Below are 14,374 nucleotides of genomic sequence, written 5' to 3' on the forward strand. Positions count from 1 at the left end.
AAGTATCCCTAATTCAGGACATCGTTGAGTGCACACAACAGACAATTCCTATTCCATGCTTTAGGGCGCAGAAAAATTTAGCTTTACTTTATGAGTTATGCAAAAAAAATGATCCTGTGTGATATTACCACTTGAAAGTGAAAGAAGTGTGCTAGCTCTTTTGTTTTTGTATCACCTATGTTTTACCGCATCCGCATTGCAAATAAAAATTTGTTTAGGCACTTCAGCAGTTTTTATGGTATACTTCTCCTGATTGAATTTATTGTCTATTTGGAATCCCTAGTACTTAGTACTGTCGACTTGTTCTAATATTTTGTCATGTTTTAGATATATACTGGGAGGAAATCTCTTACGATTTCTGAACTGCATATAGTGTATCTTTTCAAAATTTAGTAACAAAGATTTAGCTAGGAAACATTTATTAACGTCTTTGAAAATTTCACTAAACGATCTTTCTAAAACTACAATTAATTTGCTATTTATTGCAGTGTTTGTATCATATGCAGACAGAGTGAACTGGGCATTTGGTGATGTTTCTAATGAAAGGTCATTAATATACGCAAGAAAAGGTAAAGGCTCTAAGATGGAGCCTTGTGGGACCAATTACCAGTTGGTCCTCTGACGTTGTCATTCGGAACTAAGCATACAACTGAAGTATGACGTGTCTTTTGTAGTGAAGATTTCAGCTACGTGTACCCGAGCATAAAACCAGAGTTAAGAAAGCGGACACGTTGTCGGTTGTGGCAGGGCGGAGCAGCGCGATGCGAGCGGTGCTGCTGGCGGCCTTGGCTGTGGGCGCGCTGCCCTTCGCTGTGGCCGGCATCCTCGACTGGGCCCGCGCCGATCGCCTGCAGACGCTCGTCAACATCCCCTGGCTGCCATGTGAGTACACACACCTGTTTGGGAACAACACTACCCGACTCACATTAATGGACGAAGTGAACCGTAGCCCCGGCCGTCCTGTGTTTCGCATGACCTTTTTTTACTCCTATATACCTTTGTATCTGTATTGCACTGAAAGTATCTGCACTATAGTGCACTATAGTGCCCTGACAAGGGGGGCGGTACGAACTTCTGCTCACCGAGCTCATTCATATTGATAGCGTTTGTAGGACTCGACAAAGACTTCCACATCCGTGAACAGGGGGACGCAACTCTTAAACCGCTTCCAGAAAATGGTAGGCGTGCTTACATACTTTGCATGGTCGCTAGTATTCAAAGAGTCCGCATCCGAGAGAGCAAGCGACCACAGAAAGTATATAAGAACGCCTAAAATTTTCGAACTTGATTTTCTCGTAAACGGTTGAGTTGCGTCTTCCTGCCGGCCGCGGTGGCCGATGGCTTCTAGGCGCTACAAAAGAATGGTTCAAATGGCTCTGAGCACTACGGGACTTACCTTCTGAGGTCATCAGTCTCCCAGAACTAAGAACTACTTAAACCTAACTAACCTAAGGACATCACACACATCCGTGCCCGAGGCAGGATTCGAACCTGCGACCGTAGCGGTCGCGCGGTTCCAGACTGTAGCGCTCGAAAGCGTTCAGCATGACAATGCATTACTGTTCGTGGCGGATGCTGTGTCTTATATGGTGAAAGCATTATGAGGTAAAATTGTACATGTGACTTGTTTAGCTGAGCTTTACACAGAGTTACAGAGTTCGTAATAAATTCAGGGATGTTGACAAATTTATTGGGCGTGTCAAAAAGGCAGCATTTAGGTGGTTAGTTCCAGACATTTCTTTATCACCATCTCCCATCTTGACAAATGGAGTTCCTGGATTGATGCCTGCAACGATTACTGCCAGAACTTCACCGTTGTAAAAAACGTCATTGATTCGTCAATAGCAGTGAAGCCTCTTCAAATGAACTAGCTCAAGAATTAATTTCTAATGCTGAAATTTCAGGCAAACTTTAGTGCAGAAAATCAAATTTTGTATTTATATCTGCTGTCATAACTGCTTTGGAGCAATCAGAAATGTAAATAGTGACGCAGATAGAACAAGTGAAAAAAAAGTGAAGAAATTAGAAACTGTTTGTGTTAAAGTGAGAAAAGAAATGTCAAAGAAAATCAGGAAGGTGTTAGAAAAAAGAAGCGAATGTCAGCACACTGTTCCATTTCAACAATTTTGTTAGGTAAAAAGTTCTCAGTTAGTCATTTAAACTTAGATTCAAATTATATTGTACATTTTACTATGTTCCTCTTGTGTCAGCTGAAGTAGAAAAATGTTTTTTCAAAATGTAGTGCTTTGTCGAATGACAATAGTAAACCGTTTCTATTTCAGACTTTGCGTAAGTTCGCAACTCAGAACTCATAAATTGAAATAAAAATGAGGATGTACAAAAAAAAAATCATAGGTTCACTATGTTTTGATAACGTTAGTAACAAGCATGGCACAATATCAAATTCCATAGTTTAGCTTGCTTCTCAAGTACATTTTACTCTTAAATAAATAGTTCACTGTCCTAAACAGACTTACTAATTTACTTTACAATTGAAATTTTACCTTATTTTAATACTGTTAGGTCAAATTTTTATGTTGTTATATATATTTGTGTAAATCTTTAGCTATAAGAGTATATTTTTGTGCATATTATGATTATTTTTATGTCACAAAAATCCAAGCCCTAATAATTACTAATATTCTCGCGCAAACCAATCCGACACTCGGAGCGGTGGCTGATGGGAGCGACCGTAGAGGCATTTCCAATTTACAGTCGTTCTCATGAGCCGCAGCGCTGAGTGTCAACTTGGTTTGCGCGAATGAGACACTGTAGTGATACTGCTGAACAGCGGATAGAATCCTAAACAAGAAAATGAATTTCGTAGTTAAGCTTTTGAACTCGCTTTTCGATAACACCCACACAGTTCTACAGTAACAGCAGAAAAATGTGGTGCTAATGTGCTTTTCGCTTAAAATCGCAAGTTTTGAAAATAAAACTACAGTGTTCAACATCTTTTGTAGCTCTACATGCCAAAACTTTGTTCAATGCTTCCTCTGTGGATGATGTCATATTCTCATGATACTACAGTTACATTCTTTTACTCAGAGCTTCATCTGCAATGTTAAGAATTTAATGTTTTTATTTCAACTATAATTTATATTCCCTAATGAAATAAACTGTGGTTCTATTGCTAGCACTAAGATAGCACTGAGAATTGAAATTAGCGCTTGCAGAATCACAAATTATATTTATGGGGGGTCAAAGATACAAAACTGGAGAATGAAAAATGTGCAGAATAAATTATTCCAGATCAAGCACACAAGATTTACCAATAAACATGGAGCAATAGAAACATATATATTGCAGGAGAGGAATCATATTACAATATCAAAATATGGCGTTTTTCACAAAGCAATGTCATAAGCAGACAAGGGTAATATCACACTTATGCATTTCAGCGCTCTCAAAGACAGCTGGTTTTCATTACCATGTTTATCTATTGTTTAGTTACCCATTGTTTTTATATTTTATGCTGCTCTCTTACTGGAAGATCGTAGTTCCTCTCTGGAAAACACATCAGAGGCAACAGAATATGGAACAGAAAGTCAAGCTGAACTTCTCGACATATCCCGTAAGTTCTGACCATTGTACAATCTGCATAGTTACTGTATTAAAAATTTGCTTAAAAATTTATTGCTAGATATCATCTATAGATTTTTATTACTACGATTATCAAACTCTGCTCAATTTATTTTCCAGTGCTCTGTATTTTCAAGACAACCACAAATACATTAACAGAAGATTTTCAGAATTTAGACTAAATCAATTTCTTGAATTGTGTAATGGTATTCTGATAATCAGGAATAGTAAATAAGTCAGAAAAATACTGACAAGGAAGTAACATTATCCACGCATTTGTTTGTCATTCTCAAGAAATATTCAACAGAAGTTGGAACATAGATGAGGCATGAACCGTTAAAAGCTAACATCTGTTACAGCATTTTTGTGGTTCAGGAATTTATGTGAGGTGCTCATAAGCCCTGTCGTTGTTTACAACTTGAACTTAGCGAATAAATATAATGAACACCCACATATAGGTAGCGGTGTAAATATCGAGACGTGTGGGTACTGTGGAAACGTCGAGTGTCTGGCCTGTAGAGTGCTGCACGCTAGCAAGGTTAACAGGAAATTGTTGCAGTAGTTTCCATTTGTTACGATATAGTCAGCTGAGCAACAGACACTGTAACAATGATTTAGTTTACGTTCGCGTATTTTCTAAACCTTTTTTAGAGATGAGTTTTTGGTGTCAAATTTGTTTACCTATCTTGTTGTTATCTTTATTTACGTCAGACAGCTTATAAAGTAAGGTACAAGGGAGATTCTGACAGGCTTCAGTCAGATTTTAATAAATGCAGTAATTTCTTAATGTAACATACCGAGGTTTAAAATGACAAATGTGTGGATAAAGCGAAAGTTTGCGTAACTTAGTATTGTGGAAACGTTTCCGCAATACCCACATCACATAAATTACTTCTAATTCGTTTTGCGTCTGTTTTTAGATGCCACGGAAGCAAACTGATCGGAAGCCAGGTGCTATTTTGAAGAAGTTGGATGCTGAAAAGGCCAGTTTTTTTTTTTTTTTTTTTTTTTTTTTTTTTTTTTTTTTTTTTTTTTTTTAAGGAAAAAAAGATGCCGGTACTCACAAAGAAAATGTTTTTCCAGTAACTTCCACGATTATAACGTATCCTCCTATGTACACTCATGGTTTCTAGACCTCTTCTTGCTGTTGCTATGCAACTGCAGAATAATGATTTGGACACAGCCGTGAATCTACCAGTTTGTTAGGTTTGAACTGAATGAGAGGATACCCTACCATCTTGATGAACATCAGCGCAGATTATTGTCTGTACACGTAGATGATTTATAAGTAGTAACTACAACAATCATTTGAGGAAAACCCCTTTCACATTCGGTGAAAGATATTGCAGTTGTGCCCAAAGTGTGCTTCGGAGGAAGTAGTACATCGTGCAATTTAATTTCTTGAAGATATACACAGACCACGAACTGCTCTTTCATTTAAGCGAAATTTGCAGGCTAACTCCTTAATTTCGGCTTCACCAAATGCCAGATGCTCCCCATAAGTTTCTGGCCAATACTTGTAATCTAAAATCTCGGCGCATTCAGACAAAACAGCATCATCTCCTTGAAGCAGACGCTTTTCAACCACTTCTTTCAGACTTTTATAAAAACCAGATGAACTAACTGTAGGACTTGAATCCTTTTGAATTTCATTGTCTCCTTACCTTGAAGAGAGATACAGTAGTATGGACCGGGATTTTCAATTCTTCCATCAAGAATTTGGACTGTACTCATTATCCTCCTATGTCTTTTGTACAAGTCACTATTTCTCTCTTGTAGAACTAGACTTACTTCCCTAAGTTCTTGGAGAGCAGCACACGTGGGGTCGAAAAGAAGACCAAATTCGCATTACGTTATTTTTCTCAAAAGACCATCATAAACACAAAAATCTGTTTTGCTTATTTTACTGTCTTCTTTTGCCTCCAGAAAGTGATGGACAAGGGCTTAAGAGTCTTGCCACACTGCAGAAACGGAGCGAAAGTGAGATTCAACCCAGTGATTCAAACTGTGCCAAATTTTAAGAATTTGAGGATCTAGAGTTGCTGCAAAAGCCTGTAGTTCCCTAGGATTCTTAGGTGAAGAATGATATGTTACGATAAATTGGTTCATAAAACTCTTGATCTCCTGCCACACTGTTCACCGTGTCAGTAACAGACAATTCAAGGCGATGGTTAGCATAATGCCAGAAAATATAACCGGATGATTATACACTACTGGCCATTAAAATTGCTACACCACGAAGATGACGTGCTACAGACGCGAAATTTAACCAACAGAAAGAAGATGCTGTGATATGCAAATGATTAGCTTTTCAGAGCATTCACATAAGGTTGCCGCCGGTGGCGACACCTACCGCATGGCTGTAACGGGTCGTGCAGCCACCTCTCGATCCCTGAGTCAACAGATGGGACGTTTGCAAGACAATAACCATCTGCAGGAACAGTTCGACGACGTTTGCAGCAGCATGGACTATCAGCTCGGAGACCGTGGCTGTGATTACCCTTGACGCTGCATCACAGACAGGAGCGCCTGCGATGGCAGGAACAGTTCGACGACGTTTGCAGCAGCATGGACTATCAGCTCGGAGACCGTGGCTGTGGTTACCCTTGACGCTGCATCACAGACAGGAGCGCCTGCGATGGTGTACGCAACGACGAACCTGGGTGCACGAATGGCAAAACGTCATTTTTTCGGATGAATCCAGGTTCTGTTTACAGCATCATGATGGTCGCATCCGTGTTTGGCGACATCGCGGTGAACGCACAGTGGAAGCGTGTATTCGTCATCGCCATACTGTCGTATCACCCGGCGTGATGGTATGGGGTACCATTGGTTACACGTCTCGGTCACCTCTTGTTCGCATTGACGGCACTTTGAACAGTGGACGTTACATTTCAGATATGTTACGACCCGTGGCTCTACTCTTCATTCGATCCCTGCGAAACCCTACATTTCAACAGGATAATGCACGACCGCATGTTGTAGGTCCTGTACGGGTCTTTCTGGATACAGAAAATGTTCGACTGCAATGCTGGCCGAGCAACTGGCTCGTCACAATACGCCAGTCACTACTCTTGATGAACTGTGGTATCGTGTTGAAGCTGCATGGGCAGCTGTACCTGTACACGCCATCCAAGCTCTGTTTGACCAAATGCCCAGGCGTATCAAGGCCGTTATTACGGCTGCAATTCTTCTTGGTCTAGCAATTTTAATGGCCAATAGTGTAATAAATGTGCAGCTACTCGCGAAGGGATAGGGTGGGGTGTAATTATAGTACGGCAGCGAAACTTGGTAGATATGCCACTGCGTTAATGCGAAACCGATTAGTTTCACTTGTGGCCACCAGGTGCAAATCTGACGTCGTGCGCTGTTTGTATTACGTTATGACATCCTAGCTGTCATTTGACAAGCCATAATGTGAGCGAACGATACGGCTGTCTAGAAGAGAGACCGTCTGCTGTTAGTGAAACAGTTTTATGTGAACGGAAGCAATTACAGTGGTGGATAGAGAGAGTATCGCCGACTGAAAGGTCTGAGGAGACGTCTTATTTCGTAAACGGTTTAAAGGTGATGACAATGAAATTCAAAAACACGAGTGAGCTTGGTGTGGCACTTGGAAGAGGAATGGGTCCTATCGCGATAGAAATAATTGACAAAGTTGCTGTTGCTGTAACTGACCATTCAGCACGTGATTTGGGTAGTGGTAATGTTAGAGCAGTGTCACGATAATTGTCCATCCCATTGTCAACAGTACGGAAAGTTTTTCGGCCTATTTTACACTGATACCCGTACAAGGCGCAGACGGTGCAGCAACTGAAACCTCATGATCCACGGGAATGTTCTGAATTTACTCTTCGGTTTCTGACGTGGATAGAAGTTGATGGCATGTGGCCGAACAATATTCTGTGGAGTGACGAGGCACATTTTACACTACAGGGTGTAGTGAATACACAGAACTGCTGAATTTGGGGTGCTGTAAAACCGCGTGTTGTGCACGAAGAGCCATTGTACTCGGAGTATGTGGCTATGTGGTGTGGATTCACAAGCATCTTTATTCTCGGTCCGCTCTTTTTTGAAGAGAATACACCCAGATGATCTGTCAGGTGTACTGTGATGTCTGAACGTTACCGAGACTTTCTTGTGCAGCATGTGGTTCCTGCTTTGAAAGAGCACAACTGCATGGAAACCACTGTTTCGTGCAAGATGGGGCAACGCCTCATCTTACTCATCCAGTGAAAGATCTGCGAATGCCACTTTCCATGAACGTGTTATCTCCAGAGGTTTTCAAGATGTATGTCCTGCAAGATCAACTGATCTGGATCCATGTGACTTTTGGCTCTTGAGATATCTTAAAGAACATGTTTACCAGGGGCACTTTAAGTCTCTACCTGATCTGGAGGCCAGTATACAGGAACATGTTACTAAGATTCCATTGGAACTGCTGCGAGCAACTATTGATCACATTGCTTTACTGTTGCAGCATCCTGACGACGTCATCGGTGCTCATAATGAGCAAATTGTGTAGGTGGCACTTAATAATAAAATCAACATGATGTCTTTCTCACTTGTTTGTCTATTTATGTCCACTTTCTATTCCCAATCCGTTACGTATGGAAACTTTTCTATAAGCCGTTCTTGCATTCACAGTGCCAGATTTGCACCTGGTGGCCAAAATTAGAACTAATTTTTTTCCAGTGTAAATCGGTTCCCCATTGACCCACCAGAATATCTACCAAGTTTCGCTGCCATGCAATAATTACAGCCCACATTGTACCTCTGTGAGTGGCCGACCTTTAATTATTACTACCTGCTCCTAGAAAGTGCCTCCTTACACCGTTAAGCACACCAAATAGCCCAGCTGCAACATCACAAGTTATAGGCAATAAATACTCTTTTAAGTAATCTTGAGAGGGTCATAAATCCTCAAGATGACTAATTAAAGAATTTAGAATTCCATTTGCAGTTACATTTGATAATTCTATTAAATCAAGGAAAAGAGTCACTGGAGCTGAAATTTCGAGTAAACCAAATGAATAATAGCAATGAAAATGGATCTGTTACTTAGTTGCTGAGTCATCAACACGTAATGACACTTTGTTTCTGGACTGCACTATATTGTGTACTACCGGTTTTCCTACTTCTTTTGCGATGTGGCTCACAGTATTAGTGCATGCGTTTGTAGAACAAAGAATGTATCCATCCCACCACTGTTAAGTGCCTGTGAACTCATTTCGTCTTATGGGTTGTTAAATGATTAATTTTTCTTCACAACTTTATAAGTGGTTCGAAAAATATTTTCTGTTATTTCTTTATCATTGTTGTTGTTGTTGTTGTGGTCTTCAGTCCTGAGACTGGTTTGATGCAGCTCTCCATGCTACTCTATCCTGTGCAAGCTTTTTCATTTCCCAGTACCTACTGCAACCTACATCCTTCTGAATCTGCTTAGTGTATTCGTCTCTTGGTCAACCTATCCATTTCCCTTTTTAAATTTTCTAACCTACCTGCCCGATTAAGGGATCTGACATTCCACGCTCCGATCCGTAGAACGCCAGTTTTCTTTCTCCTGATAACGACATCCTCTTGAGTAGTCCCCGCCCGGAGATCCGAATGGGGGACTATTTTACCTCCGGAATATTTTACCCAAGAGCACGCCATCATCATGTAATCATACAGTAAAGCTGCATGCCCTCGGGAAAAATTACGGCTGTAGTTTCCCCTTGCTTTCAGCCGTTCGCAGTACCAGCACAGCAAGGCCGTTTTGGTTATTGCTACAAGGCCAGATCAGTCAATCATCCAGACTGTTGCCCTTGCAACTACTGAAAAGGCTGCTGCCCCTCTTCAGGAACCACACGTTTGTCTGGCCTCTCAACATATACCCCTCCGTTGTGGTTGCACCTACGGTACGGCTATCTGTATCGCTGAGGCACGCAAGCCTCCCCACCAACGGCAAGGTCCATGGTTCATGGGGGGGGGGGGGGGGGTCTTTATCATTAGGCAAAGTATTTGAGAAAAAGTTCTCCAATGTTTATTTGTCTCTCAGATGTTAAGTTTTTTGGAATTCTTTGTGCCCCACACACTCATTGTGATTGTGTGTTTTCTTCTCAGTGACGTTACTTGTTGTTTCCAACATTCTCCAAAATTACTGATTTTTAGCATTTGGCCACTCCACTGAAATTTTCAAGGCCATTCGTTTATCGACGGCTGGACTTCCGATATCGCAGCACAGTTTACAGCCTAATAGTTTATTCTTGACATACGACCACTTGTTTCTCTAACAAATGTAATTTTTCTCCAAGTGTCCAATATTTGGGCGATTCTTAATCTGAATGTTTCATGTGCAGATTCGGCAACTTCTGCTTCTTAAGCCTTCCTCTTTTTACTAATGAGCATAAAGAAAAAGTACTTTATTTTACTCATTTTTAAGAATGACCGCACTGGTTTAAGCTAGACTGACTCAAAACTAATGCAAATTGCTCCCAAAAACCTGCATGTAGCAGTAAAAACACCAAAGAACAAGAAACCATGATTTAGCAAGTGAACTGAAAGCAACTTCCTTTTCCCACTACCAACATATGAGAAAAAAGTGTGGAGCCAACTTACAAAGAATAGAACTGGCAATTTCATTCGGGAAGACAGTGCCATCTACTGGGATATTTATAACATATTTTGCTCTAAATGAATCAAACACTTTTTAAAGTGTAGGAGAAAAGTGATAATATTGCATACCGTTGCGCACTGCAAGAAGAAAAGTGCTAGTTAAGGAACAATAACCTTAAAGAAAAAGCAGACAGGGTTAAGAAAAGCAGTTAATGCGTTCATTGTACCTCAGACGACACTTCAACGATTTGTGCATAGTGATATGTCGCCTGAAGAATTAGTTTTTTTAGAAGTTGGGCATAAGCCTGAACTTTCTGATACTATTGAGAATCAGCTGGCAGAGTATCTTGTTGAAACCGATAAGCGCTTCTGTGGATGCGAGTTTCGTCGAAAATGTGTTCTGATGCATTCGTCCGAAGAAACAAACGGCTGTTTTCCAATGAGAGCGTTTACACTGGCAGCGACGAATACGCCAGGAGATGCACTACGTCGTTAGAATCAGTTGCGCGTTCTAAAAAGTTTGATTTTTTTCGTGCGACCTGCGTCTGTTTTGGGTGTTTTCGTGATTTGAATTCAGAGTGATTTGGTTATTTCACCATGGCTTACGATAAATTGATCATTTTTGTGTACGAGAACATGTACTTGTGGGATATGAAAAACAAACATTGTCATAACAAGGGTATTTCACTACAAAAGTCGGAGAAGGTTGCTATAGACCTCGATACTAGTAATTAGTACAATAGTTTATTTATTTGGATGTGGGGTTTACATTAATTAGCTACATAAACACTTAGAATTAATTTTTACATTTTATCCATCAAGAACATGACTTCTACAACTAAAGATTATTACAGTAGGTTGTACTGAAACAGAACTTCACCTGCTGGACTAACAAAATAATTTTTCAAGGTTTCTCTTGCCTCATTCGTGCTTCTTCCGTAATATTATACCTCTGTGAAACAAGCAGGGGCTCAAAGTCCACCTCAGGAATATGAAAGGAGGTAGGACTTTTCTTACCGATGATTAAGTTATGCAAAAGACAACCATTTAGCTACGATGTCTACTTTATCTGGATCGATTTGCAGTTCAGTTTGTAAACACCTCCACTTGGCTATCAAAATACCAAAGACACATTGACTAGCTCTTGATAGTCTATTATGGAAAATCCTTTCTTCAATAGTAAGTCTTTGTCTTGAATGTGGTTTCAATAAATAAGTTTTTACAGGATAAGCATCATCATTCAACAGAACAAACGGTACTGAAATGTCGGTTGACGGAATATTTTCGTTCTCTGGTATGTTTGAAGTGTTTGCTTCAAACCACTGATACACATTTGAATCTGAAAAAGTTGCCCCATCACTTTGCTTACCGTAAGCCCCAACTTCAATAGCAATGAACTTTTAATATGCACCAGACACTCCCTACAACACAACGGAAAAATAGCCCTTGTATTTGAAATATATCGACCCTGTTTGTTTGGGGCATTTCATGCGATTCTATTTCCCGTCTATGCAACAGATGCAGTTGGGGCAATTCCATTTGTTGTGAAGTCACTCGCGACAGTTTTCCATTCGTCTGTAGTAGGCAAAGAAATGTGTATACCGCAGAAGCGCTTCAGTATAGCTTGGCATGTTTCGTAAACTATGGTTCGAACTGCACAGTGTGAAATTTTGTTGGTGAAGCTTAGTGCTCGAAATGTCATCCCAGTTGATAGAAATCTGCAATAAGAAACAACTACTACACAATAAATCAACATGGACATTAAAACAATAATTCAAAACACCAACATAACACTAGGTCACAATTCAAAACATTAATAAGTTGGTTTTTTTTTTTGCTAATTGCAGGCGATGCAGCCAAAACTAAGTGGCGAGGTTTGAGGGACATGTTTCGCAAGGAAATGAGCAAGAATCATAAAATACGGAGCACAGACAAAGGAAGAATCATCGACGAGTCTAAGTGGGGCCCATTTCAAAAGCATGGAGTTTTTAAGGACCAATTTCAAAAAAGACAATTGCAGGGTAATGTCCCGAGCGAGACAACTTTTGATGCAGATACTCAGAATTCAACTACTACATTTTCCCCTAATTCCCCTGAAGATGAACAAGAATTACAAACACAAACTGTCGAATCAGCCCAGAACACAACGAATGAAACTACGTCACCGTAAAACTTCGCTGCTCCTCAGAAGAAAAAAAAATTGGCAAGATGAATAATGCCACTGCGGTTAAAAAATTCATTACGTTTGAAGAACAAAAAATACAAATGTTCAAGGAAAGGAATTCAACTTCTCGAAATGAAGATACAGAATATCATTTTGTAATGAATACACTGCCATATTTGAGGAAAGTACCAGAAGAGAGAGAAATGTTTGAGAGTACTAAACTGCAACGAGTATTTTTCGAAGAGGATCTTTTGATGGGGTTCAGAGATCAACATGAACTGCGGCTAATCCACCATTCAAAACAAGTTTAAAATCATGTGGTTTATTCTTGAGTGATAGTTGGGCTTCACAATTGGAACTCCACTGAGTACTCAACGCCTTGCTTTGTTCTTTTCAAGTGTAACGTCTAACGATATAAATTGAAAATGCAAGTGCCATTTGTTCAATTTTTCTGCATATTTTGTTTCACTTGATTGCATTTTCATTTATATTTCGAATAATTAAAAAATAATAAAAATTAAATTTTTGACTATTTCGAATTTCCATTGAAGTAAAGAACTGAATACGTTGTTAAACTTTTTTTCCTTAAAGCTACAGCCAGTGGGGTTTGTTTTGCCTAAAACCACTCACGAAAATTGGAGAATTTTTTGATGCTTTTTTCTATACCCTCCAGTATGTATTCAAATGTTGTTGGTGACATCCTGAAGTATTCGAAAAATTATTCCGGTTGGTCCCACAATTCTTGAAATAACATTTGAAACTTTTCTTTGTCGTCTCTTCTAGAAAGTAACTGGTTGACATGTTCTGTTTTTCCGCCATTTAATATCAATAACATCATTAACAGACTTTCAAGAAAATAAAATACATAAAGTTCGCCCATCTTTACTGAGCAGCAGAAACGTACAGTACTATCAGAATATCAGAAAACGCGCACAGTGTAGCCGCCTTGTTCTGGCGAGGATTTCGGACGTTCTCGTCAGAATACTTTTTCGTCAGAATTCGCATCCGTAGTAACCGTAACATTAGACGTCAAGAGGCTAGCGTATCAACCAGCGGCAAAAATAACATCCATCATCCTTTTATTTTAAACGATGCAAGTAGAGCTTGGCTTGGCCTTTTTCTTAGTCGACACAAAAATAAACTCACAGCGCACAAGTATATGGGGACCTCATTTTCGACAGCAAACGGGTTCAACAAAGAAGCCACAAACTCTATGACACTTTGTAAGCTTAGTACAGTAAACACTCATATAGTGTTGAGTGTGTGTACAATGTAGACGATACTGGGCTAACTGTAGTTCAGAGCAAGATATCACGTGTAATTGGACTGAAAGGTAAACGTGAAGTAGGTGCCATCACATCAGCAGAGCGAGGATCCTCATTTTTTGTAGAGGTGCACTTTCCAAAGACGTGAGGGAGAATTGTGGATTGTGTGTGTAGTATGTGAAAAGTGGAATCCCTCTTTATGTGCTTAGTTTCTAACAGTTTTATTTAACATACTTAGTTTTCCATAATTTTAAGGCGTTTCCACATTACTCACACTTTTTGAAAAGTTAAGGAATTTTATTACAAGCAGAAAATAGTTTTAACTTTTTACACATGCAGTTTTTGTAATTAATAATATTGTATTCATTTTTAAAGCACTATTCATTAGCTTTGGGTAATTTTTGAAAATAAAATAGCAGTGAAAATTTATTTTATATATCAAAAACAAACTAGGTTTCCGCATTTATATTCATCTTCCATTCAAACAAGCAACTTCTTCATGTTTCATTGTTGTCACAGTCATGTGTAAATAATCATACTGAGCTTAAGTTATACATTTTGTATAATGAAACAGCAATGGAATCTAAATTATAGTGACTGGCAAAGTATAGCAATCATACCGTGCTGACACAGCGTGGTGGCTGATGGGAGCAACCGTATAAAACAGGAAATGGCTCTACGGTCACTACCATCAGCCATCGCACCGTGTCAACTTGGTTTGTACGGACAGTATTGATGTTAGTGTGGACGTAGTGTACAGAACAAT

General features: G+C 39.6%; 1 protein-coding gene across 1 annotated transcript in view; it reads left to right on the plus strand.

The window, feature by feature from the left end:
* Positions 1–14,374, plus strand: part of LOC124721976 (pancreatic triacylglycerol lipase-like) — a 451,439-nt gene that overhangs the window by 341,779 nt on the left and 95,286 nt on the right. The window contains exon 3 of the mRNA XM_047247144.1: positions 748–882. Coding sequence (XP_047103100.1) covers positions 762–882 — 121 coding nt within the window. The 5' untranslated portion in view covers positions 748–761. The remainder of the gene's footprint in view (positions 1–747; positions 883–14,374) is intronic.

Source organism: Schistocerca piceifrons, chromosome X, assembly GCF_021461385.2.
Source record: "Schistocerca piceifrons isolate TAMUIC-IGC-003096 chromosome X, iqSchPice1.1, whole genome shotgun sequence".
In the NCBI taxonomy this organism is placed as follows: Eukaryota; Metazoa; Arthropoda; class Insecta; order Orthoptera; family Acrididae; genus Schistocerca; species Schistocerca piceifrons.